At 35.3% G+C, this 27,784-nt stretch overlaps 2 protein-coding genes across 8 annotated transcripts in view; one reads left to right on the top strand and one right to left on the bottom strand.

Annotated features, from left to right (window-relative positions):
* Nucleotides 1-630, top strand: part of ORC4 (origin recognition complex subunit 4) — an 81,681-nt gene extending 81,051 nt beyond the window's left edge. For all 6 annotated transcript variants that reach the window (XM_039244566.1, XM_039244565.1, XM_039244564.1 and 3 more), the window contains one exon: nt 177-630. In XM_039244566.1, coding sequence (XP_039100497.1) covers nt 177-365 — 189 coding nt within the window. In that variant the 3' untranslated portion in view covers nt 366-630. The remainder of the gene's footprint in view (nt 1-176) is intronic.
* A 2,572-nt stretch (nt 631-3,202) lies between these two features.
* ACVR2A (activin A receptor type 2A) overlaps nt 3,203-27,784 on the bottom strand; it is an 83,706-nt gene continuing 59,124 nt past the window's right edge. The window contains exons 5-11 of one of the 2 annotated variants that reach the window (XM_039244570.1): nt 19,001-19,144; nt 16,571-16,714; nt 15,436-15,581; nt 13,415-13,529; nt 10,844-10,982; nt 7,853-7,983; nt 3,203-6,977 (exon numbers count right to left, since the gene is read on the bottom strand). In XM_039244570.1, coding sequence (XP_039100501.1) covers nt 6,783-6,977; nt 7,853-7,983; nt 10,844-10,982; nt 13,415-13,529; nt 15,436-15,581; nt 16,571-16,714; nt 19,001-19,144 — 1,014 coding nt within the window. In that variant the 3' untranslated portion in view covers nt 3,203-6,782. The remainder of the gene's footprint in view (nt 6,978-7,852; nt 7,984-10,843; nt 10,983-13,414; nt 13,530-15,435; nt 15,582-16,570; nt 16,715-19,000; nt 19,145-27,784) is intronic. The other variant, XM_039244571.1, reaches the window with a different exon arrangement.

Here is a 27,784-nt window from a genome sequence, read left to right on the forward strand (position 1 = left end):
AAGTCGGACGCTTAACCGACTAAGCCACCCAGGCGCCCCAAACTCTACTTATTTCTATTAAGTTTTTTTTTCCTGGTACTCTGTTCTAAAACTGACCACAACCCTTATTATTCTCTGGATTAATGCTGTTATTTTACTTCCCCTATTCAACTTAAACTATTTCTTTCATCTTTCAGGCTTTTGAACACTTACAACAATTAGAATTAATAAGGCCTATGGAAAGAACTTCAGTAAATACACAGAGAGAGTACCAGCTGATGAAACTACTTTTGGATAATACTCAAATTATGAATGCTTTGCAGAAATACCCCAACTGTCCTACAGATGTTAGGCAGTGGGCAACATCCTCACTAAGCTGGTTATGAATATGACCAGGGGCTTCAGTTATGGAGTTTCAGGCATACTTCTCTAAGGAACTAAAAGCAATTGTCCTTTAACAAGATATGTTATTACATTTTTTTTATATTTATAAAATTGTATTTTTGTATTTATCGGAGACTGTTAATACATGTAGGTCTTGGCTATGTCTTGCCTTTGAATCATGAACAGTTACATGGCTTATAATTCCAGTGATTCAGATTACATTGTAAGAGTTCAAAGAAATAAATGTGACTGTTTTAGGAAATGAACCATATGCTTATTTAACACTTGTCAAATATTTATGTGGTATATATATTTGAACTCTTCATTCCAACCCAGCAGCCAGGTGTTTTTTACAAACCCTAAAGCAGTAAAGAAACTATGGTAAGAGTTGAGGTGTAATGATGAGTAATTTTTTGGTCCAATGGGAAGTGCTGTGTTGTTTTTCTCTATCCGTCGAATTTTTGGTTTCTATCCCAGACCCTGGTTTTCTAGCTCAAGAGACTGACCAGTTTGGCCAGAAGATGGTTCACAGGGAAGATAAAAGAGAAAAGTTTGAACAGTTTACTCCAGGCTTCTCAAAAAGTGGTACTTATTCATATCATCTATAGAAGAATACCTTGTAGAATTTTTTTAACAGCCATATTCTTGGACTTGTTATAGGCCCAAAGAATCCGAATTTGAAATTTGTCTTTTTAAAAGAGACTTTAGGAAATGCGTAGAAAATCATTTCCACCATTAATGAAATGCTTGGCATTACCAACTAAATTTATTTGTATCAAAAAGTAAATCCCTAAAGGGAATGTGGAAATGCCCACCTCATAAATTCAGGAGTCCAGGAACTAATACAGGTATATGTTTAAAATGAAATTTAATAAGTTAGTGACTTCCTTTATTCAAGATATTTAATTGTTTTCATGGAAGGTTTACAATGTTTGCGTAGTTCATAAACATTTAAATATCAAACGCCATGTGACAGGTTCTGTTGAGAAAACTAGCATAGTAGTGGCAGTGTTCAGAATCACAAAGGTAGAGAATGATGGACAGATCCTGGAATTCAACTCAGGTTTGACTGACACCAAAGCCCCCACCATCAAGAGCTTAAAATGCATTAACAAGTTCTTGGCACATATTTTTTAAAGTATGCTCTAAGAAATGATTTATCTGGTTTTTAAGAAATATCAGATGAAGAATGGAATGTTAGATTTCTGTGCATAAAAGTAGCTCTTCAGTTCAACCTATTTTTTTGCAGACGTAGCTGGTCCTTCCCTGCCTTCTAAGTCTTCAGATCATTTACTTTTCAGCAGTCTCTCAGTAAAGGTAAGGCTCGCATACTGATTCTATGCAGTAGTCTACAGATTTTGTAGGGAATATTTTGCCAAAATACTTAGCATGATAGAATCACTATTACTAGAAGCAAGGATTTTTCACTTGAGCTTAAATTTTCCCTTTGAAAAATTTCTCCGAGCTATTTTAGGGAAGTACTATCTGCCTTAAAGGCACTCATGGTGAAAGCACCTAAAGAACTTGGTTTGTAGATTACAAATTATTAGCTTCTTTTAACTGCCACTAAAAGCTCTCATCTGCTTTCTGGGATACATAAGACCTACAGAAGCTCCATCAACATCCAGGTATACAGATTATATATTTATATATATAACATATATATTATATATCATTCTCAGTGAAACAGTTCTTAAAAGCAAATTAGAAAAAAATAGCTTAACCAAGGTCATACAAATAAACCGTACGCCTACAGTAGAAAGGCGTTTTTTGAGGGGAGGAGTGTTGATGTTCCCACTTCCGTATTCCCTAATACAAAGAAGCTAAGATGTACTGGAAAAAACATTACGATTCATCCCTTAAATTGCCTAAAACATCATCAATAAAAAAACAAATCTGAAAAACTCTAGTGAAAGACTTTTAAGAATAATATAAACAAGGCTTAAGGATATTTTCTTCATGTACTAGAGTAATGTAGCCTTTTAACAGCACAAAAATACATGAACTCCTTTAGGTCATCAGATTGAAAAACAGGCGCGGAAGAGCGTTAGAGGCTTCAGTGTAGTTTTTACTCACGTGATCCCCCCAAGTGCCCGTCTGAAACCGGATCTTACTCAAAACACCTCACCAGTTCACATGCACATGCATGTGACTGGCTCTAAGGAATTAAAACCTGTTGGTCCAAACTTACTATATCATAGTGTAGTGTATGTTGAGTATATGCTGTCTATCAACTTTTGAATCCTTTTTGGAGAACACACTGTGGAAAACAATTTCAGTCTTTCGGTAGAGATTCAGTGCATATTCTACCATAGTTTGCATTTTCATTTGGTTTAGAAGGCAGTGCAGGCTCTTTCAAACCACCATTGCCTAAATGACCTTTCCTTCACCTTTACCCTCAAAAATACTGAGAATCCACTGGTGTGAACTGTGACACTCAGTGCTGCAATTTGGTGCTTTCCATCCCCTTTTCCTTTGAAAGCCACAAGATAAAACAAAAGCCTTGGTAACATTAAAAATGTAAATGAAAGCTAGCTTCCTTTACAGTTACCCTTACTGATTACCCTAAGTGAAAATGCCAGAATTCTTTCATTCAGTAGACTAGTTATGTCCTTAAGAAGTGTCATTTATATCTTTGATGACTTTTTCCTAAGCAACATTTTTCTGATCTCAGTTTGTGAGTTCGAGCCCCACATCCAGCTCTGTGCTGACAGCTTAGAGCTGCTTCAGATGGTCTCCCTCCCTCTCTGCCCCTCTCCCGCTTGCACTCTATCTTTCAAAAATAAATAAACATTAAAAAAATAATGTATAGCTAAAGAAAAACTGCATAAGCAAATCATACCATATTCATGTTTTTTTTTATTTAACTCGGGAATGGAATGGGGATAGCATACATTTTATTTGTACAATATTTAACAATCACTTATCCAAGGTGGGGTTTTATGGGGCTTTTTTTTTTTTAAGCTTTTTGTTAAATACTTGCAGAAAAAAATAGCAAGTACAATTTGACAGTAGTACAACAACCTGTGCCCAAAACACTGACAAGAAATACAGAGTAAAGCTAAAATAATTGCTTACCAATATTTTGAGAGGTAACAAATCGGATATGGATTGAGACTGCATAAAAAATGTACTGCTGGTTGAATATCTGAGGTAAATGATGTTCAATCAAGATGCTACTTGTATCATTTTGCCCATAAATCAGTAAATAATTTTATGCACATTATACCAAATGTTTCTAAAAAGTAATTTTTTAAAAAGGTAAAAAAGAGAAACTGGAAAATATTTGTGGAGAAGCATTTTTCTTTTTAAATAGTTTAATTCCACTTAAACTATCATCTGGCCAGGGTTTTTTTCCCTACCCACCTGCATTTTACTTAAATGTAGCTGTTACTTAGGGTTGAGGAAAGGAGGAAGAAGAGGTTCTTTTTAAATCTGATGACAGATGATTCTATTTTTAAATTCGAAACTTGTTTTGTGTTTTGTTTTTTTCCTGATTGTGTATTTTCAAAACATCACCATGAAAGATAGTGCAAGTTCATGGGACCAACAATTGTGAGGCACAGTCTCTATTCTGGAATTCACAAGGTACCTGTAATAAACATTCAAACGAGAGTCACACTTCACATGCTAAAAACTTCCTAGCATCTAAAATACATACAAGAGCTGTGCAGGGCATAGACTTCGAAGAATAAAGCCAAACACTGGTTAATCCATCAGTCCTATGGCAGTTGATCATAAAGCATTCCTTACGCGGAGATTTGGGCAAGGTAAAGAGTGGAAGTTAGAGCAGCAGTTCTGATGGGTATCAGAAAGGCAAAATACAAGACGAATCATAAAGAGCACCATACACATGAGGAAAAAAATATTGAGGTCTCAGTTCACCCCAAAACAAAGAAGCCATCGTTTTTCTCATTCTTTGATCTTTCTTTCAGTATCCCTAGCTCAGACCTTTTGTAAGCTTGCCCACTCTGCACTGACTGTAAACCAAACATGAAAATGCCCTGCAAAAGAAAGTTTTAACAAGACTAGGTATCAGGACAGGTAGTCACTGGAACATTCTTATTTTACTGCTTATAAAAAGTGATTTTTCTATTAATATAGTTTTCAAAAAGGATACAAGTTTTAAAGTTGGTTAGCTAGAGTTAAGTATAATACCCAGGATTTCTAAAAATGTTTTCTAACATGAAGAGAAAACTATCATCTTTTAAATAACTGATCTTACAGAATTTATCTCGAGTGCTCACATAAGCCAAACATTCATGAGAATATTCCTTGTTTTTGTTTTTATATTTTTACTCTTAAAAATAGAATTAAGTATTTGAAACAGGTATAAATTGGACTTCAGGAGATTGACAGTTTCCATGTTATGAACATTGTCATTTTCCATCTTGATTGGTTTTCAACATGGAAGTAAAACCAAATCAAGAAATTGAGATGTCAAGTACTTTTTGAAATGAAGAGGTGAAACTCAACATTGAAATGGGAATTCTTAGGAATACAATGAAAACTCGGGTACATATGTGACCCAAGAGCACAAAATTCTGTATGGTGTGTGGCACACAGACAACAATGCTATTACTCTTCTTTCCCTCCCTGCTTAGAGTCTGTTGACCTATGCATTATTTATAAATAATATAATTTATTATTCCCAGAGATTAAGTGCATATTATATGTATAACGTAGTGTACTGTGTGGTTAAATAGCCATTTGAAGATAATACATTCACAGTGAGCTCCTGATAGTGACATGTAAAAAATTCTTGTATAAAATTAATGTATGGATTTTTAAATGACCTGACAAAAGTACATAGCATAATACTGGCTATTTGTTGGTCAGTAATCTAGAAATTCAGGAAATTAATGTTTTACTTTGGCCTGTATAAATTTGAGGAAGAATCCAATTATATTCTAATGTAATGTTTTGAAAAGCACTTTGGCACCTACCTACCATCGGTTCCATTTTCTTATCAAGGATAAGGCATGAACTGTTCTAAATATCATACTTGTGAAAGTAATTTACGGGAAGAGGCTAGGTTATATTACCTAGATCAACATCGGTTACCTCTAAATGTCATTGCATATTTTAAGTTTATAAGTTTAACTTGTTATCCCTGATTTTTTTCTTAAAGCAGTAACATCTGAAATCTGTGCTTAAAATTTAAAACCTCTATCCTATAATAATTCTTTATGTATCACAGACATCAAATATTACTCTGACAAGATGGCACCAAGCAGAAATGATAGTGATAAAGTTACAAGTCTCAAAGCAGAGAGTGAGGAATTCTGGGTAATGACACTTCCTGAGGTGATCCTTAAACAGTGATAAAGAATGTCCCACACACTGTTTGGTGAAAAGAAATACACTACAATTTTACATATATAAATAGGAAAAAAATCTATTTTAAAAGAATAAAAATGAAGAGCTTTCCAGTGTCACAGCTCACTTTAAAAAATTTAAATCATGCTTTAAATTTTCAAAGATTCCCCAAACACAGCACACCTAAAAAAATACTTAGATAAGTATGCAATAATTTGGGAACTGGATAGAAGATGAAGCTTTAAAACATGGGAAGGAGGAGGGAAATGACATCTTTTTTTTTTTTTTCATTTCAAAAAACAGCACTTTTTTTCCTTAAATTACAAGCTAGCACAAGAAAAGCTAAAACACTGCTTTACAAATGGCCACTTAGTGATGGCACTAAGCATAGCTTACCTTTTTTCTTAAATAACACAGTGAATTTGTAATACCTTGTTACAAAACATGGATCAATTTATTATTCAAATTTTGTTAGTGTTTTCAATTTTTATAATTTAGCAACCGTGGAACTGAGGTATACCTTGTTGAGGGAGGTTAAAGTAATGCTTGGAAGCCTCTTTACTGTACCCCACTTTGATGACTTTATGTACACAGAACAGCAGCACACTAAACATTCACAAGCTGTGTCATATTGGCATTACAATAGTCATTTATAGAAACACAACAGCAAATGCAATAAAAACAAGTTACCCTTTTTAAAATCTGAAATGAAAAGTTTGATTTAAAAAAAAATAGCAGTAGTTCATTTAAGGAATTAGTGTCTTCTGACAGACATTAAGAAATCTGATGTCAGTTTTTCAAACACTTGATTAGCCAGGTCCAAAAGATCCTTGATTTGGAGAGGGCCACGTTCTTCATGTACACTCTTTCAAAAGTTTCTTTATAGAGTCTGCAACTTTTCTTAGTCTCATGTCCTTCACGTCTCTGCCGCAGGCAATGCCAGGCGTCTCCTAGAGCCACATTTTCAAATGAGGGTCTTCTTGACGTGTCCAGGAGACAGCCTACGCATTTCTCACAGAAAATAAACTGTAAGCAGTTTCGTTAGCTTAGCAGCTCCAGTTCAGAGTCCCGTTTCTCAGTGTGTACACATGGTGCAACCATCATAGACTAGATTCTTTGGGAGGAAAGTCAACATTTGTCACCATTGTGACCACTGTTACAATGTCCTCTGTAGTAATGATATTTGTTAGTCTTTGCATCTGAGTAATTCTTTCACCTACACATCCAGCTGATAACCTAGCTTCTGCATCGTGATCCCAACATTCTTCTATCGTTTCACAGAGCATTGCCATTCCCTAAAAAGGAAAATCACAGACACAAAATTTGTCTTCTAATAGGAAACAGTAAAACTTCCATAAAGAAACTATTTTTGTGAGTCAGAGAAAGTTTCTACATTAGCCAAGTGTGATGTTATTTGTTAACATTCACTTATGAATATCTATTATATACAGGAAATAAAAGAAAAGAATTAAGAAAAAAAATCAAACTTCTTAACACTAGAGACTATCACAGCAGGTAATTAGGTATTTTTAATTCAAAAAATCCCTATCCACTGCTTATAAACCAGGTCAGTTTGATGCTAGCCTTTGAACTGGATTCAAAACTAAGGCTTTTTTTTTTTAACCAATCTTTATTGTTTTCTTAAATAATATCAGCATTTCTGTCTTGTAGTTAAATAGAAAAAAGATTAGAAAAGCATCCTCAAGATACTCTACCTGGTTTTATCCATGTTTCTAGTTCTACTTGGACCAAACAACCAGGGCAATACTGTTCCATTCTATACCTACCTATGTCTAAATGGGGTTGAACACAGCCCAATCCCAAATCAAAACATGAGAGAGCAGAAAACTGCTTCCCTTTTCAATCTAGCATCGTATGGGAAGCTGGTCATCATCAAGGTTACCCCACTATCCACATGCTCACAGTCAGGTACTCCTTCCCCCTAGAAAGCTTTCCAAATAGGACACAGACTCCTATAACCATAGCAGTGAGAGGCCCCTGAGGCTCTATGACTTGACTTCTCTCACAGCCCTAGAATTCTATCTAGAACTCTAGATAGAATATCCCGTATGAATATAATCTTCCCAGAAGAGAAATGTGCAGAGATAGAAATCATCCTCTGAAAAGCATTCTATTGGAATTTCAAATGAAAAGCTACTGTATAACTTACAGCATGTTTCTGCCAATAATCTCTTAAAACAGGCCTCTTTTTTTTATGCACAACAACTTCCTGCATATCTTCAAGAGACGGATGCTGGCCAATTTCCTCCTCAAATGGCAGCATGTATTCATCTACAGGTCCTGAAATGTAAAGAAAAAAAATCATTTTAATTCAAATCTTCCTGACTTCCAAACTGGAACAAATTTTCTGAAACATACACTGTATCACCTTTTCCCAACTGTTACATGCTATAATGACAGGAGAGAAACAGACTCAACTACTTCTGCCACAGTTTGACCCAAATGCTAATTTAGGAGAAATCAAAAACTCCATGACTTGGCATGTAACCCTGAGAAGGATTACATAAGGAGCTTTTTTATCTACTGTATGAGGAATGCCTGTCTCCTTATGTATATAGAATATAGGGAACTTCCTCACCAATATTTGCAAATCAAGGCTTAATGTCCCTTTAAGGTACTTCTTACAATTCAAATCAAATGGGTAAACAGTGGTATTTCCATTTCTGACAGTTTTGGGTTCAATCTCATAACCATCTTTACTCTGTGACACACCCTAACTCCCTACATCCTATGCCTGAGGAATTATGTACCTGAGAGTGACACCTCTTTGCTCTCAAAAGAGCTGCCAAAAATAGTTTTTAAAAAATCACAAACATACTCTCCAAATAGGGTTCCCAACCAGTCTTCAGAATGTGCCTTCACAGCTGATTTACTCCTTTTCTCTTAAGCGTACTCAAATAGGAAATGAAGTTATGAGTTAGTAATTTGATAAACACTTTTATCCTAAATAGGAACTTTACATATGTTATTTACTTACATTTTACCTCTATGCAGTGAAGGGGGCATTACCTCTGTTTTACAGATGGGAAAAAAGCTCAGAAAAGATCCATGATTTGCACAAGGCCATACAGTGGTAGAGCTGGAACCTCTGAATGACTGCAAAGTCTGTGCTTTCAATCACTGTGCTATACTGATCTGCCCTTGAAGGAAACCAGTCACTAAAGAGCAATTTCGTATATAGACCTAAACCTCGTACAGATTCTCCTGACAGAACATACAAGGAATCATGAAAGAGGCCATCTAACTCCACTCTCTATATGAAGACTCCTCCCTTGATGCCTGGATTGTCTGTGTCTCCTTGAGCACTTCAGTGCCTCAGAGTATTGGCATTCTGTAGGTCTACAGGTTGGCAGCACTAGCCCTGACTCGTAGCTTGTAAGAAATGTAAATGGCAGGCTCCAACCCAAACCTACTGAGTCAGAACATGAACTGTACTAGGAGTTCAGTACACATTAAAGTCTGCGAGTGACTAATTTTACCCAATCAACAAAGTTTAAAGCACTCACTTTAGCAGTGTTCACACCGTCCCCTCCTGTCCCAATTTCAGACTAAAGAGTCAGAAATGCCTGAATCTGTAATTATTTCATAGCATATGCAAAGCATTTAATAAATGTCAGCATCTGTCCTTTTCATTCTTCATAAAACTTCTCTGCTAACCCCTCGGAAACAAAGCATTTTTCCTTCCTCTCAACTTCCTATCACTGCTTTACATTTCTCAGCTGGTTTACTCATCCAAAATAACTCAATGGATAGCTATATAGTGAGCATGGAGCTGGACAATTCACTTACCATACTCTAGAGTTAATTGTCCAGGATATATTTTATTCCCTTAATTAGACTGTAGATTACTTAAGGCAGGGCCTTGTACATCCCCCATGACACCATATCCAATGGTTTGATTTGGAGAGTTCATATTATTAAAGTTTTATGAAATATATTTTCCTAGAATATCTGCCATCCAACCTACTTCTGCTTCCATAAATGCACATAATAAATGTACTTCCTCTACCACTTTGAGCCAAACTACACTGAACAGCTTACTCTTCTTCCCACAGACTTCTAAGCTAGAATTATATCCAAATTGCTTTAAACTTTATTGGGTCTGAATCCATTCCCAGGCCAAACCCCCGATCTTAAAATGAATGTCCATTAGTGAGCACTCTTAAGTTCACTTAATAAGCACAGTATACCCCAAATCAAATCTCACATACCAGAGGTAGTCGGTGCTACACTAAGAGACCATTAAAGTACTCAAAAATACTCTTATGAACACAGGTTAAGTTGGCTTAAATATCTACAATTTCCTCTGTGGTCTTTCACAATCTGCAGTTAAGTTTTTAGGCAATTGTAAATTTAAAAGATCAAGATAATTTACATATGTTTGTCAAGATGTTTGCCTTGTATTTGCACATCCAAAAAAGTGCTGCAACACATGTGAAGAGAATACAGGCCTTAAAGACTGAACAGGGATTTAAATAACAAAAACAATAGGAATCCTTTAGAACCAGTGTGCTAGAGAAAGTAACTAGTGTTCACAATAGTGTCTACATCAGCTCAGACTTTCAAAACTTTTAGGAGACAATTTAACCTGTGGTATATCCAAAGGCTTGCTCAATTCTGTGTCATGAGGACAGACTGTAAATTCCATCTGGTTAGATATATTTTGGGCATCATGGGAATGATGAATAGACTCAGCTGTGTGTGACTTGGGATAGAAAATCCCCCAGCTCTTTATTCAAGTCTTCTTGCCATAAGACTTGACTTTGGAACCTTGAGGGAAGGCAGGACCCGGTCCCTGTATCTGGATCAGAGTTTCAAATCTAGGTTTCACCATTTACCACCTTGAAGCTAAAATTGACAATCTGCTTAATTTCTACTTAAAATTTGAGCCTCAAATTGTTCATTGGTAAAATAAAATAGTAACTACCTATGTCAAGTGCCCGGCAAAATACTTAGCAATGGTAAAGGATCAATACATAGCAATCAATACCTTCTCCTGAATTCTCTTTAAGCTACTATCTATCTTCTGGAGTCTACCAAAAAAAAAAAAAAATTTGTACTTTAATACCTTTGAGTGTAATCATCCCTTTTCATACATGTGTAGTAGGCATATCTTTTTAAAAAATATTTTTTCCCTTACCATCTGCAGCAGTACAGCGAGAAGCCAGTTCCCACAGGACTAATCCCATGGCGTACATATCTATCCTCAAAAATGCATCCCTTTGGAAGTTTATAGCACCCTCTAATACCTCTGGAGCCATATACCTCCGGGTACCAACCTGAAAAAGATATTGAAAGCAAACAGTACTTACTCATTGACTTTATGAGCTAATATTTTATGATTTTGTAAAAAGAAACAAAATCAAGCATGGTCTGTCTGCTATCAGGTAAATTATGACCACCAGACTACAGAGTCAAGCAGAATTTTATTCCATTTCAAGTAATAACAGCCAAGACACTGGAAATGGGAAGTTTCCATCAGTAAGAGATTGCTTTAACAGTACTATGCGGTTCTTAAAAGAACATGAGGTAAAACATGGACAGATAGGGGAAGATTCCCAAAAACACTGTACAGCAAGGAACAAAGCGGCATATATGCTAAGATCCTTTCAGGACACACTTAATAAATACATTAGCAGACATGCTGGTATTGGCTTAGGACTTTTCCCCCTTTTGGAAGTAATCACAAAAACAATGGTGGTTTTGTTGGAGACAAAGACAAGAAAAACTACTTTTCAGTTGTCCCTCTGCATCCTGTATGAAATGTGTCTTTAAAAAAAATAAATAACTCCTTTTTGAGGCTTTCTCTTTCTCTGTATTAAAAAAAGGAAAAAACTAGTTTATAACATAAAAAGAATCAGCCAAGTAAAGGATGGATAAACTTTTTAAAGATCTACTTCTATAAAGTCTGTAATATTTATTTATTCATGAATTCTGTCTTGGCATTCTTTATTTATATCTGTCCCTAACAATTTGGTATTTCTTAGTAATGTAACTATGGTTACCAAGCTACTATATGGCTTGCTTTGGTTGGTGCCTGACAGTATTCATATATGAACACTTAAAAATTTTATAAAATAGCTGGGTGGATCACAATCTAATTGAGTTTTTGTAGATCTAGGGAGCAGTCTAGATAATGGTATTTCCAAAAAGCTGTATCCTCTGGTGACCAATCTCTAGACTACAAGTTAAGACGATTATCTACGGCTACATATATAATTGAACTATTTAAAAAAAAAAAAAGATCACTAAGACTCCGAAGTTCAGGTTTTTATTCCATTTAATAAGGAGAACGCTTTAAAACAAAATAGTAGCCCTGTTTTGCTACTCTGAATAACTGTTAATTATACTGTGAGCAAGCATTTCTCAAAACCTCCTAAAGATAAATGTATGCCATCCAAAGTGCTTTACTTATGAAATGACCATACCTTCTAGCATAAAATACCCTCTGTTATAAATTAATAAGATAAAATCTTATTTTTCTCCAGCATTCTTTCTTTGCAATATATAAAATGTACAGTAACATGTACTTTGAACTATTCTGGTCCATAAAATCTAAAGTCAAGGAACCACTTATGTAATTATTTTTCCTCCTCATATAAACTAGTTGACAGGGCAGTAAAATATATGAATGGACCATTATTTTTTTCATAAAAAAAGGAGAGGAAGGTTATGAGGCGCTAGAGGATTAAAGTATTTCCCAAAGGCAGTTTTAGGATAATCACAACATCAGCTCAGCTATTTGTCCCTAGGCCTCCTGCACAATCTCCCGTCTCTGTAATATACTCCACAAGACTGCCTTCATTCCAAACACATCTGATGTCAACTTTTCAAGAACTATGACTGCTGACCACTGCTCTAGAGTCTTAATAACTATTCTTGGAAATCAACAGAATACATTAGGAAAAATGAAAGCTGAGATTTGATGACCAAATTATTCCCATGATTGAAAGATGAAGAGAGACATAATCCTACCAACTTGGTGTAAAAAAAAAAAAAAAGTCACCTTTCATGTTAAACTGGTTTTCTTAATAAAAAGGTGATCTTTCAGGAGTGAAAATACCTTTGCTAGCCTTAAGAGTTTCTGACCATAAATGTATGGATAATGCTACTTTCCTATTTGGCTTTCTTAAAGATTCCCATGATTGACAGCTCTTAGTACAGACCTTGACTAGACAGACTCTTTGCTTAGGGTTTTATAAGTGCTTTGAACTCTGAAAAGCTAGGAAGTAATGAAGCACCAAAGACCAAGAAACAAGAAACTATCATTACTGTCTGGAAAAAAAAAGATAATAGATATTAATACATAGTAGCATGAATAGTAATTAACTATTCTGCCATTCCTCTTAGGATTATCAAAGAGTTAACAAATTAAAACTACTGAGTTAATACTAAGAACTCCCGAAGAATGAGATCTATTTTAATGTGCTGGATTCTAATTTGATTCATTTTAAAAACAGAATCACATGACATAATGTGTCTAAGTTGTTTTATGAATTGACTGATCTAAACCACTGAAGTAACACCCCTCACTACCATATGAAAATGTCTTCCTCAGCAAATGTAACATATTATTTTTGAGAGTCATTTTGTATTAAATGCTGATATAACAACCATTGCAATCGTTTTAGAACAATTAATCCAGATATGCCATTCTAAGAAAATATGGGACAAGATTATTTTTTTTACAGGTTATAGTTCTCATCCTTACCTGTCCATGGGTATCACCAGCAGACTTGCCAGCCTCAAATTTTAACGCCAACCCAAAGTCTGCAATGCAAGCTGTCAGGTTGTTTTTCAACAGCACATTTTTACTTTTGATGTCCCTTGCAAATAAAAAGATAGACAAAGTATACAAATTAATTTTAAAAAGTTATTTTTTAAAAATAGTCATTGAAATGGGGAAAGGAGAGTATACTATAGAAGTGTGATATACAGAAAGGAGAGGAAGATTAAGCAAATTCCCCATATACCATGAAGTACACAAATAGAGTGACAAACTCCTTTTCATAATATGGAGATTAAGTAGAAACTTGCTCCATGAAGCTGCTATTCCAAAAACACTGTCTATGTCGTTCCTAACCTACCAATCATAAAATTTTTTGAGGTAATAATATTTCAGAGTTTATAGTTGGAAACTCCCATTGAAACTGAAATTTAAGAAACCACAGAATATTCAAATAAAATGAACTGGCCTATTGGTACAGGCCTACATGTTAGAATGGTCCCTTAGTGGTTATCTTATATTCATAAGCTTTGTTGTAGAAAAAGCACCTGTAAGAATATGTAACATCTCTAGGAATGTGTAACAGAAATTTTTCACTATAAACAAACAGCTCCAGCTAGATCCTGGTGTTTTGAAGAGTGACCATTTTAAAGCAATCAGGTATCTTCTTCTACACACTAGCTTCAATGATTCATCCTAGAGATTACTATACTCGAGCTAAACACATCTATGCTGTGAGCACTGGCTAAATTTATATGCCCAGACACAAACGAAGAGTGGGCACAGAGGAGGCACAGGTACTCACCCACAAATGCTACAAAAACCAATCAGTTTTCGCCTCAGAAGATTTTTAGAACCTTACTCCTAATAACCTTTGGGGGTGTCAAAAAATTAATTCCCTATAGGACTAGGTGAAGTAAGCAAAAATCCAGGAAGAGAGGGACTATATGAAGGAAGGTGAGAAATAAAGGGGAGCTCTTTCTGAGGTGGAAGTCATTCAAGATTTGCAAAATCAGAAGCTAGACTAGAGTTGAATTAAAAGAAATGTGTTCTCCCAGGAACCTACTGATGGCACTCAGCTAAATATCTGTTAAATGAATCGGTTCATAACGACTTTTAAAGCAACCTCTTTTTTTTAACTGAACTATAGTGGACACGCAATGTTAAATTACTTTCAAGTGTACAACACAGTGATTCAGCAATTCTACACATTATGCCGTGCTCACCACAGTGCAGCTACCATCTGTCACCACCCAATACTACTGATTATGTTTCCTATGTTGTACCTTTTAATGCCATGACTGATTCATTCCATAACTAGAAGTTTCTTACCCATTCCCCTTCACCCATTTGGCCCAAACCCCCCATCTCCCATCCCCTCTGGCAACCAACCATCAGTTTGTTCTCTGTATTTTTGGGTCTGTTTCTAAAGCATCTATCTTTAAATTGAATACAAGAAGACAAACTGATCCCATGTTTAAAGGAACAAACATTTTCCCTTTTGAAGATATGACAACTGTTGGATCCAAATACTACTGCTTCACTGATAAAGGCATTTAAGTAAATCCAGTTATTCAAATGATGCCTCTTTCTACGTCAGCTCAGGTAATGATCACATAGTCATTACAAACATAAGAAAAAAAGAAACTTAATGATTAGATATAATTAAGGAGAGACTTATCATTGAAAGAAATCATGTTTTGAGGCAAAACAAATTTCTTCCTTTGTGGTAGAGAAAGAAAATACATTTTCAGTCTTAACCATGCTTTCAGAAATGAGACAAATTGAAACATATGTCAATAATTAAACTTTGTTAATGATATTAATATATACATTATCCAAAATACTTCCGATCCAATCTCTCAGCTACCGTGAAAAAGAAGTGAACATCAACTGCCTCCTATAGCATGATTAGATACTTAGGGAGAAAATTTTCCACAGGAGATTAAAAATTTTAATAATAAATACTGCCTTATTTGGGGAAACAGTATAAGTTTTAGCTCTACCTGTGAGATATGGCAGGTTTGTGGCCATCTTTTAGGCCAGGTATATCCTCATGTAAGTATGCCAGTCCTCTTGCCATGGTTTCTGCAATATGACACAATTCATTCCAAGAGACCACATTAGCCTTAAGAAAGTCTGACAGGGAGCCCTAAAGAAAAGAGGGGAAGAAAACAACTTATGCTCTTGATAAAAGCCATATGACATGGGAGACTTTACTTTTTACGTTTAAGAAGTGATAGAAGGCAACAAATCTTTACTTTTAGTGAATAATAATATCCAAAAATCATTTTTTTTCTGGAATATTCAAGTTTCCTATTAGTAAACATTTGACTGGAAAGGAATACCTCTAATCTGTAAGACACAGTTAATTCCCACCTATTAAGAAGATAGGAGTTTAAAAAAAAAAAAAAAAGACTGAAAATTTAAGTTCAAAAAATATTTTAAAAGTTAAAATATACTGACTATAGAGATGTTATGTCATAGGACTGGGAAAACACAAAATTAAGACCAATAAACTATGTCAGAACCTTCCTGTAAAGATTACTGCCATCTTTTTGGTCAAGAATTTAGAAAGGTAGAAGAGCCACGTATATCTGAATGATGAAACTGACTGCCAAGGAGAATACAATTTCCTATTTCATAAAAATGTACTTTCACACTAACTCTGAAAGTAGAAAAATTGAGGAAAAACAGCAAGTATGTTTTAATGATAATTACTCTACAAATCAGTGACAGAACAAAGATCAGATAAATCTCCTGACTGCATTTTTGTCCCAGGCTACACTGATTACAGAGTTTTAAGAAACAAAATTCAAGCTAAAAAATGGTCCATATAATCTCAATGGATCATGAATGGTAAATGAAAATTACTAAGCCCTGGCTATACTGAAATTATTATTTGTAAGAGAGGTATAAAACTGCAGCACGAGAAATAAGGAAAAGACTGTATTACAGAAGTAGAGCGATGAGTGAAAAAGTTGCCATCTTTGCTCTTACATTACTTTTTTAAAGATTTATTAATATTAACCATCTATAATAACATGCTGTTCCCAGAAAAATAAATCTGAGGGATTTGTAGCCAACATTAAGGAGGTAAGCCAACCCTGATCTGGAATCAAAACAGAAAGTAGTTTTTACCTTTTCATGAAATGCTGTGATTAGCCAAAGGTCCACATCAACACTGGTGCCTCGTTTTTCTGCACCAATGAACTGTAATATGTTCTCATGTTTCATTCCAGGTAAACTGTAAACTTCATATTCATTTTGCCATGACTGTTTGTCCTAGAGTTAAAAAGAAGGAACAGTAAGAATGCAAAGGACACAAGCAAATAAACCATACCCAAGAGATAACTCAAGTAGATTCTAAGGCAAAATTTAAAAATAAAGCTTCATATTAAGAGTCTGATTTCATCTTATTTTTTTCATAAAAGAAATCTAACAATAAGGTAATAACTCCATTACAAGTGCCTGCCCTGCCCCATTCCCTCAAACATTCTTTTCTGTGTTTCTTGTTTGTAAATATGGGAGTTATCATCAGAAATGCCATACTTCTATATCTAACAATGGCAATGTATTCTGCTTATAATTTAGTACTACAGTGTAATTTTATCATGGTGTGAAATTACTTGTGTTTATTCAGAATAATCTCCTTGAGATATGAATTTCAGGTAGAATGACTTCATCTCAACAGAGAACAATGTTTTTGTTCAAAGACTAACATTCTATCAAACATTCTTTAACAACTGTTGAGAATACCCTGCAAAGTCAATAGGAGAGCAGTAGGGTATAAATAGGCAATACAATAATTTAAAATACCATATACTCATTTGTGCCTGCAAGTGATGCATGCTTACTACAGGTCTACTCATAAAGGATTAGTTTGTCTTCACAACTGAAGAATAATCAAAGTGTAAAGCACCAAAGCATAATGATTAGAAACCCTCTGGATCCAAACTATCTTAAGAACCTTTGCCAAGTTACATCATCATTCAGTTACCTCATTAGCAAAATGGAGACTATAGTGTCTGCCCCACAGAGGTGTTGTATTATATGTATATTGTATGTTTCATTCTACATATGAGTACTATATGGACACATAGTATGAATACTATTATAGTACTAGAGTACACATATGTGAAGCACCTCCACCTGACACAATAGACACATTCAATAAAATATTAGCTAATGTTATTCTTGTTGTTGTTACCCTTATGTTAATATCCAAAGGCCTTTCTCTAATTTTTTTTTAAGTTTATTTTGAGAGGCAGAGAGAGGGGGAGACAGAGGATCCCAAGCAGGCTCTGCACTGTCAGCGCAGAGCCTGATACGGGGCACAGACCCACAAGCCATGAGATCACCTGAACTAAAATCAAGAGTCGGATTCTCAACCAACTGAGCCAACCAGGCAACCCAGCCTTTCTCTAATTTTTAAGGTCCTTTGCACAATGAAAGAAGAACCTTGAATGTGTGATTAGCAGAACAGGCTCAACTCTTCCTCTGATAACTGTAGGTTTAAAATACCTGCATTGCTACCAAAAAAAAAAAAAAAAAAAGTAGACTTCTTCACCGACTCTTAACAGGCTTTAGAGGAGGCAAGAGAAAAGCTAGGTATATTAATTTGTATAACTTTGGAATAAGGAAGATCTGTGCAGAAATAGTGATGGAGCCTGCATCACCAAACCCAACCAGGATTGCAATACCACACATGGCATTAGCGAGAGGGGCATAAAAGCAAGAGCCAGGAGATAAGAAATCATACCACCAATGGAATCTAACCACCAATGGAATAAAACAAAACATAAGAGCTCAGAAGTGCATTAGACCAGGGTTTCATGAGGTCAGCCCCCCTCAAAGAAAAACAAGTCAGAGTGCCTGCATGACTCAGTCAGTTGACTCTCCAACTTCAGCTCAGGTCATGCTGAGTCTGAGCCCCATATCTGGCTCACTGCTGTCAATGCAGAGCCAGCTTCGGATCCTCTATCCCCTTATATCTCTGCCCCTTCCCTGCACTGGCTTACAAGTGCACGTGTGCATGCACTCTCACTCTAATAATAAAAAAAAAAAAAAATGAACATTAAAAAATTTAAAAAAAACAAGTCTACAGTAAACCAGTCACTGGGAGTCCTGATTCACTGCCTCCGAAAATTCACCAAACAAAATGAATCAGTCTGGGTAATATACCTCTAAACAATTCTAAAACAAGCATGCTTTTCTCTCATTCTTCTGTTTGTTTTCTGATTATGTCAATGGGATATTGAAAGTTATCCAATGAAATTATACTTTTGGAATCCTCATCTTCACTTTGCATTTCTGTAGAATTTTTATTGGCAAAAGATCTCCTATATGTTCATTAACTGTTATTTCCATCACTCCAAAGACTGCTGTACCATTAATTCCATCCCTCAGTTGAGAAGGCAGACAAAAAAGGGCTAGTCACTTTCCTCAGTATCACAAAGAACCACCTTGAAACATATGGTTTGTGTTTTCAAGCTGTTTCTGAATTATAGTAATCTAGCCAGTTGTATCTTTTAAAAAATATATGCATATCAGAAAAATACAGTAACATACCTGTATTGGAAATATTTTCACAGCTACATATTCATTGAGCAACTGGGCTTTCCAAACACAACCAAATCTTCCCCTTGCTTTCACTTCTAATAACTGTAGTGGCTTCAAACCTAGTAACGGAGAAGGTGGGGGTGGTCCTGGGTCCTACAGATAAATGATAATAATAATATTAAAAAGTAGCACAAAATATGTATCAATTCTAAATATGAGAAAAAAGGGAATACACTGAGGAATCTATTGACAGAAATGGTAAACACATACAAATGACATTAACTTCAGTCTTGCCAAAACTGAGTTCTCAAGCATTACTAATTATAGTAATCATAAGGCAAGCCGCTTGAACCAAGAGTTTTCATAATAACATTCAGCACTATTGCTATGTAACTGCAGCAGGGGAAATCTCAAATCATTTTTAATCAGTCTCACTAATTTTCTGGACTAAGATGTTCTGTGACTTTTAGGATATTTCAATGCTTTCATCTGGCTGACACTTCATTAGAAGAAGAGGATGTGAAAAGTGCCAGCAACAGCAAATTATGACTATGTCTCAAAGAAAAACACTCATCCACTACTTTCCCCAATGGCTGTTTATCTTTAAATCTTTTCTCCATTAAGAGGGGCACTTGTGGGGATGAGTACTGGGTGTTATATGGAAACCAACTTGACAATAAACTATTTGTAAAAAAAAAAAAAAAAAAAAAAAATCTTTTCTCCATTAATCTCAGAAATGCCCACAGTCCTCAAACACACTGGAGATAAGTGTATCAAATACAAAACACGTAAAAGAAATATTTTTAATAGCCAAACTGTTCTGTTCCTCCTAACTGTTCAACCTATTAACAATTCATCCCTTTGATTTTAATTACTTCCCCAAACTGACCTGAAATAAAAATTATTAGTGCTCTGGGTCTGACTGGCAAAGAAAATACAAATTATAATCCAGAAAATGAGTGGTCATCATAGCAGATGATAAGGTAAATTAAGTGAAAGAGAAGAGTACTGCTACAGTTATTTTTAAAATGGAGCAAATACAGTATATGAACAGGAAGGAATACGACATTTACAAAACACAAGGGAATCTTCCCTATACAAACCCCTCACTGGAAGCCTTGGTATCAGTTGACTATTACTAAAGCAAGATGTAGAAGCCTTTTGAAAAGCTTCCAGAGCAAAGTAATAAAAACGTTTGAAGGGCTGCATAATGAGTATTGTAAGGAGAAGCGAAAATTTCTGTGTCAACAGCAACAGACTCTGGATGGCATCTAAGTCATTTGGAAATAGTGTGTCATACCCTTATCAATGCAGCCCTCTCTCCCTTTCCTCTCCTCTTAAGAAAAAAATCTCTTCTAATGCCCCAAGACTCTCAGTGCTCCCTTAGGTATGATTCAACCCACCGGTGTCACTCAAGAATTTTAAAAGTTGACATCTACATTAGAAAGACCCTCAAAAAATAGAAACATTGCAAGATATTAAGGAGGAAAAATATGCAATTTCACTGTAGACAACCTTTAAAAAGGCTTAACGAATTCCTATTTTAAAATAGCAAGATATACTAGAATACTTCCTGTAACTCATTTCAACCTCAGATGTTTATTTTTAAAATGTCTACAAAAGCTGCTTTTCCTTCACACATTCAAAAGATGAAAGGTTATAGTAGAGCTAAAGAGTGTTGCAGTTTAACAGAGTGAGGAGTCTAGGAAGTCAGATACAAATCTTAGAGAAGTATGGCCCCCAAAGTTACGATTCTCAGTGGGAGGGGACAGAAGAATCTATGGAGAGGTTTTATCAAAACTAAGCCCACCCTACCTCATTCCTTGACTGGTCACTTGGAACTGTAATAAGAGATTCTGCTGAAAAGGAAAACGTTACTTCTGTGGATGTGGAGACAGGAGGGGGAAGGCTGAAAACTACTCTTGTGGAGACAAAAGAAACCACTCATGTTCAAAGTCCAAGAATTATTAGATAACTGCATAAAATAATTATTCTAACAGAAAAAGTTATGTCTGAAAAACTTTAAATTACTATAAAGTTAAAATCAATAATTTCCCCTCTTCTTAGAAATAAGTCAGAAACCTCAAGTTTTCAAAGCAGGGATGCCAAAACTAAAGTACGCAGATAAAAGCTGAAAGCTGAAGAGGCAGAAAAACCAGGTAAGGAATAGAATGGCTCTTTACTTAAACAATATTTTCAGTAACTTTTATATAAACTGATAATGTCTCTCAGTAACATTCTACATTACCAATCCTCTGTTCTAAAGAGTACCAACCACACAGCTAGGATTCAGTCTATAAAACAGCATTAAGATGACTTAATCCACATCTCAAATTAAGAGCTTGTCAGCAGTTCAAAATAATATTAACCTTAATTTTAGGAAATATACAAGAACTCTCAATGTCTATTAGGGAAAAAAGATCACTGAATAGTTCTAATTAGGTGCAAAGATAAACTTCAAGGTTCCCATAAGTTTCCAAGGTTTTGTTTGCCAAGTTCTAAGGTATCATTATTTCAGTAAAATATCTTAGGTCACCCTCCTAATGATATTACCATTCTCTTCAGCATTATATCATAACAACCTGAAAACATATTATTGTCAAAATTACTATAAAAAGCTTAAATTGAAGAACACTGGCAAAATTTTAAAGGGAGAGGAAAAAGCCCCCAAGAGCACATTCCTGTAAAACATCAAAACTTTTAGAAATGGTATGTGTGCATTTTTAAATAATATTCTGTAATACTTAAAAAGTTGAGACTCAAAATGAGCAACTAAAATATAGATTAACTCTGTATAAAATATGTAGTGCCAATCAATACACCTTTTTACTTTTTTAATGAAAAATTATTAGAATATTCTGTCATACTTCAGCTCTTCATTAAGTTTATAAGAAGCTTTAACTGTATCTCTAATATCTGACTTTTACTTATCCTATCCTCTAAGAATATCAGAAATTATTTTCAGCTTATGAGCATCATTATACTTATTTACCCACAAAACGTCAATGCGGTTCACCCTTGAACAACACAGGTTTGAACTTAGGGGTCCACTTAATAAGTGTAGATTTTTTTCTTCCAATAAATACAATGCAGTACTGTAAATGTATTTTCTCTTCCTTATGATTTTCTTAATAACATTTTATCTTTAGCTTACTTTATTGTAAGAATAGAGTATATCACACATACAGCATACAAAATAAATGTCCATCAACGGTTTGTGTTATCAGTGACAACATTTAGCAGTTTGGGGGGAGTGTTATAGGCAGATTTGACCGTGTAGGGTGTCGGCGCTCCCTACACCCCGCATTGTTCAAGAGTCAACTGCACATGATTCTAGGAATAAAGATTTATACCTTTAAAATATATCAAGAACCAGAGGAGATAAATTCAGATTTACATAATGATAACAACATTTTGATATTATCCATAAAACATGACTTTGCCCTGCTATACAGAAAACCACCTTTTGAGGAGCAACCAGAAGGTCTGCAGAATTCCTGAAAACTTGCCCTAAGTCTCTAGTTCCCTTGCAACTCCCATGCTGTTTTGCACAGGTAAGAAGACATGTATTAGAACATGGCTCCGATTACATCTCTTCTTTACCCATTTGTATATAAAAATTATACAATTCTGGCATCAGAAGTCCTCATGTTGAGAAACAACAAATGGCAGCAGCGGAAAAGTGCCCCTACCCCAACACCACTACCCGCTAGAATTACTAAAATCAAGCCTGGAATAAATTAGTACAAGTGAAGAGTTGCAGAGTAGTCTGTGATCATTTTCTTTATTCTGAGTTCTCATGGGTGAGAAGGGTGAATTCTAATCTAAAATAAAGCCTTGAATCTCTAGACAGCAAAAGATCAACTAGCTAGCCCACTTGCTACAGAGGCTAAAGATGCAAGAAACTACCTGAAAATATAGATTTCACATTAAAAGAGAATGGGTTCAACCAGAGAAGTCAACGCCTGTTAAAAATGTGCATATGGTGACATTTTAGCGAGTGACAATACTAGCCACTAGGGGTTAATGTCTACTCAACTAAAACCGTTGTTGCTGCATTCCAACTTAGAGAAGTATAAATGCTGTTAACAATTCCTTGAAAATCAAAACTATTACGGTGGCAAATTAATCATGTTTTTAATACTAAAAGTGGTAAAAAAATTTTCATAACAAATTTATAAAGGATGCACAATAAAGCAACAACAAAACTCTAAAAACAAAATATTTAGTATGCATCCACAAAAAGTTCCACAACCATAAAAACAAACATCAATGCATCTTACCTCTATCATTATATGAAAGGCGTGCTTGTGAAGAAAAAACACAGGCAAAAGAAATTACGATTTATATCAAGAATGAAATGAAAAATGACATATCAGTTACCAAAGTGAAGGAAGGAGAATAATGATTTAGCTTTTGAAAACTGGCAATGATCCAATTTATCATATTGTTAAAATAAAAGTTGGTAACACTTTCCTTATCAGCAGAGGAAAGTAATATCAAACAAGCAAAAAAAACTCGGATATTACCTTTCGTATAAGGGGTATTATTATATAGATGGCTCTAGTATGACCTCAAGTTACCTGGTCCAATGCACTTCCGAGTCTTAAGTAATTGTTAACTTGTTTTTCTAAGAAGTTCTAGTGTCTCAACTGGAAGAATAAAATGAGCAATTTAATTGAGAAAATATGTTGGAATTGGCTTCTGGACACCAGAGGGCAGTATTGCCTTAAAAAAAAAACCCAGGAGCAACACAGACATTTTTATATAACTAGAAGTTGTTTCTCAGCCCACACTCTGACAGTTGTTTTAAGAATCTCTAAAATCTCCTATTTCCTGAACTGCTTCACTCCCTTTTCATGGAAGACAGTAGAATCATAATAGAAAATTGTTTCTGATGTCTTTGTGTGTGCAACATAAGCAATATACAAGGGTAAGAAAATAAGATGGGAAAAAGGGTTTTAAATGAAAATTAAGTAGAACACAGTGACAGGCCAGGCCCATTGTTGACTTAAGAGCCACATCAAGAGTGAAGAAATCACTTGGGAACAAGTATCCACACATATTTTTCAGTCTGAGGACACTCAGATACTGACAAGGGTTTTGAAAACAAGATTTTCATCTTCCCAGTCATCCTAAAATAGTTAAGAGCCTAAATTTAAAATTAAGAGAAATACTGTCACCAGTGTAAAAGCAGGCTTCAAATCCCCTCCAATCGTTGAGTATACCTGCCATTTCCAATATCTCTATTTTATACAGAATAGCACTGATTTGACAACTCATTTATCTGTAACTTAACTAGTTTTCCTTCCTTCTTGATTTTTCTCCTATGATAATGATTCAGGATTATCTATAATTCATCTCAAAGGCTTAGCTAATCCTACCATCACATCTTATCAGTACTCCAGAGTAAAATTCATCCCTTTAAAAGAAATGTATGCCAAATGAATACTTAAGACTTTAGCTTCCCAGGGCATAGGTATGTCTCAGGTTTTGTTTTACAGGGACTTGTAACTGGGATAATAAACCTGCCCCTGCAAGTAACACTGTGCAAGTACACACTATCCATGCACCTTACCAAAAAGTCTATCTTTTATCTTTGCTCAATATACTTCTCCATAAATGAACATGAGAATAAGTCTGAGAATGATCAAGCTAAACAAGAGACACCAAGAACAGGGTTCAATGTGTAAAGTATGTTACAAAATAAAAGAGTCAAAACAGAATCCAAAAAAAAAAAAAAAAAAATCACTGAAATACATGGATAAAAAGTAACCAAGTCAAACACACACAGGAAAAGCAATCTGAATTCACAACACAGAAAATGAAACTTGACTATCATGCACCATAACTGGAGATAACGGTAAAAAACAAATAAGCACATTAATGGCAAGTCATTAGGCTGCTGGATGAGAAAGAGACTTTACTGCTTATTCCATAAGGGGAAAGAAATTAAACTATATTGCCAAATTTCAGAAAATAATGAAGAGGACTTCTCCATACACTCAACAAATCCTTAGTGAGTGCCTAGTGTATGCCAGACACGGACTACCTGGCCTCTTGTGATGCTTACTACAGCATGGGGAAGTAAGACTAACCAAAGACACAGTACTGATGAATACAGAATTATAAAATAAGAGCAATAAAAAGGAATTCAGTATCTTGAGCACCTGTAAGGAGAAAACTGACTTCCAATGGCAGGTTAAAGAAGATTTTCCTGAGAAGATCCTTGAAAAATGGAGTACTAGAGGGAGACAGATTAGGTGGGAAAATGGTATTGGGATACCACTGGCAACCAAATGGTTACTGGTTCTATTTACTGAGAACGAATCTGGAGAGAGTATTACCCATGAATATTAAGTACTTGGAAATACCTAATTGCTGATGTGTAGTAGCCAGTTAGATACACAGAATAGGAATACAAAGTTTATGGATTTGGGTTCATTTATATACTATAAACAAACATAGGATATATACTATAAATTTTCTTATTTTCTATTTAGACCATTCCAGGATTGATATATATATTGAGATGGATGGATGGATGGATGGATGGATGGATGGATGGATGGATGGATAGATAGATAGATAGACAGACAGACAGACAGACAGACAGATAGATAGATAGATAGATAGATAGATAGGTAGGTAGGTAATTTTGGGAGGGGGGATAACTCACTAAATATCTTCTTAGGACTTCAAGAAGAATTAAGGACTCCTCCTAACCCCTACCCAAAGTATTTAAAAACCAACAAATTCTGAATTTGTCTCATCTTAGTCATCTAATTATCTCATACAGTAGGAAATTTTACAAATGCTAATTTTAAAAAAAGACTATTGCCAAGCAGATAGAAATAGAATATATAAAGAAATAATATAGTGTGTCTATCAGAACAAATGTTTCTGAGCGAGGGAAAAAAGCAAGACATTATACATTAACAGATTCAATAATATTGATACTGCCAAATGCACAGCAAGCATTCTATCCAATTAGATCTTCAAAATTCCACTGTGATGTATCAACTCCTACTTTCTACAGTTTCTCTCAACTAACTCCTGAAAGCAAGGCAACAACAGACAGAGGTGGATGAGACAGGATTCTGAATAAGTTCCCTAAGGCGAGGGACAGCTAGCAGTGGTGGGTTAAAAATCTGAGCGAGACCATCTTCTGGCCACTGCTCAAAGGCATCAGGTTTATTACAAAGGATGGAAGAAGTTTTATTTTTATTTATTTTAGCATTTGTATACTTCAAGTAAAGCTGCAAAAAAGGAAAAGGATCATGCCATATATTCTATAAATTATGGCATGGTAAGATGGTCACGTTTATCTACAGGGCTGTGCATACTTACTATAAAAGCCAATTTGACTTTATAAATATTGTTTATATTTTTATATAAACAGTAACTCAAAGGGTACACAAGGTTGTATCTGAGAAAGGAAATGTTTTAGAGATGGAGAAGGGTACAAAAGGGACTTTAACTTTATCAGTAATGTTTTATTTCAATTATGTTTTCCTAAGATCCAAAGTAGATACAAAAAATGTCCATTCTGAGTGGTGGGTGTTTGTATATTTTTCTCAATACTTCCCTGTATTTTGCTCCCCTATTTGTAATGTAAATGTAAATATTTAGTTATAAGCAAAAACAAACAAAACACTATTTTAAATGTACTTTATATACTCTGATCCCTCTCTTTATCCTACAAGTCGTTTTTTACAGACCCCACCTGATTACTTACTGAAATAAGCCATTCAATTAAAATCACTTCAGTGAGTAATAATCCTTGGATATAAATGCCCTGACTTTACCATTTCACAGACTGACACTGGACCGACACTCCACCTACCTGCCCCTTGATTTTCTTCTCTATAAAATGGACTTAATAAAACAGAACCTATATTTGGGGTGTTGAAAGATTAATCTGTGTAAAGTGCTCCATTTAGTCCCTGACAGAGTACTCAAAGTGAAATCTTTTATTACACAAATTTCAAAGTATTGGCATATGAATATCTTCAGAGGCTCCAATAAATATGATTCCCTTCGTGTACAATTCTGAAGTTGTTACTCTGGCGGCTAACATGTCTTGAGCATTTATGATTAGATAAGCACTCAGATACGGCTCCTGGTCACTCTATAACTGGAGACAGACACTTCTCTTTTCCTCCACTTCTGCCCCAAATTGTTGAAGCAGCTCCCCTCTTACTCTGCCTTTCATTGCCAAGCTGCAAAGTCAACCGACCAGTCAACCAACCTATGTTCTGCTCACTTGTGTACTGTCTGTGGGCTTCCAGAGGGCAAGAGCTGTCCCTCCGCTGTGCTCACCAGGCATCAGTGCGGTGCCTTGGCACCCAGCAGGCACTCCAGCAGGAGGGGAGGGGTTAGGCTAAAACCAAACAAACGCTAACACCCACCAGCCTATGGGAGACAAGCAGCTTTTCACTAACAAATGGGCCTTTTCATCTTATTATCTCAAATTAACAGAAAAGATTTGACAGTGATGAAGTAGTTAGGAATGAAGAACAGATCTATGATGAGATCCAGGAAATAGAGCTGAGAGAAAAGGAAAGTCACTTCTTCCAATCTTCCATCTTGCCAGACAAGAAAATGGGTAAATTTTTTAAAAAATTTTTTAATGTTTACTTTATTTTTGAAAGAGACAGAGTGCAAGCAGGGGAGAGGCAGAGAGAAAGGGAGACACAGAATCTGAAGCAGGCTCTGGGCTCTGAGCTGTCAGCACAGAGCCCAATGTGGGGCTCGAATGTAAGGCCCGTGAGATCATGACCTGAGCCAAAG

Source organism: Hyaena hyaena, unplaced genomic scaffold (genome assembly GCF_003009895.1).
Source record: "Hyaena hyaena isolate Hyena2069 unplaced genomic scaffold, ASM300989v1 scaffold_246, whole genome shotgun sequence".
NCBI classification, from domain to species: Eukaryota; Metazoa; Chordata; class Mammalia; order Carnivora; family Hyaenidae; genus Hyaena; species Hyaena hyaena.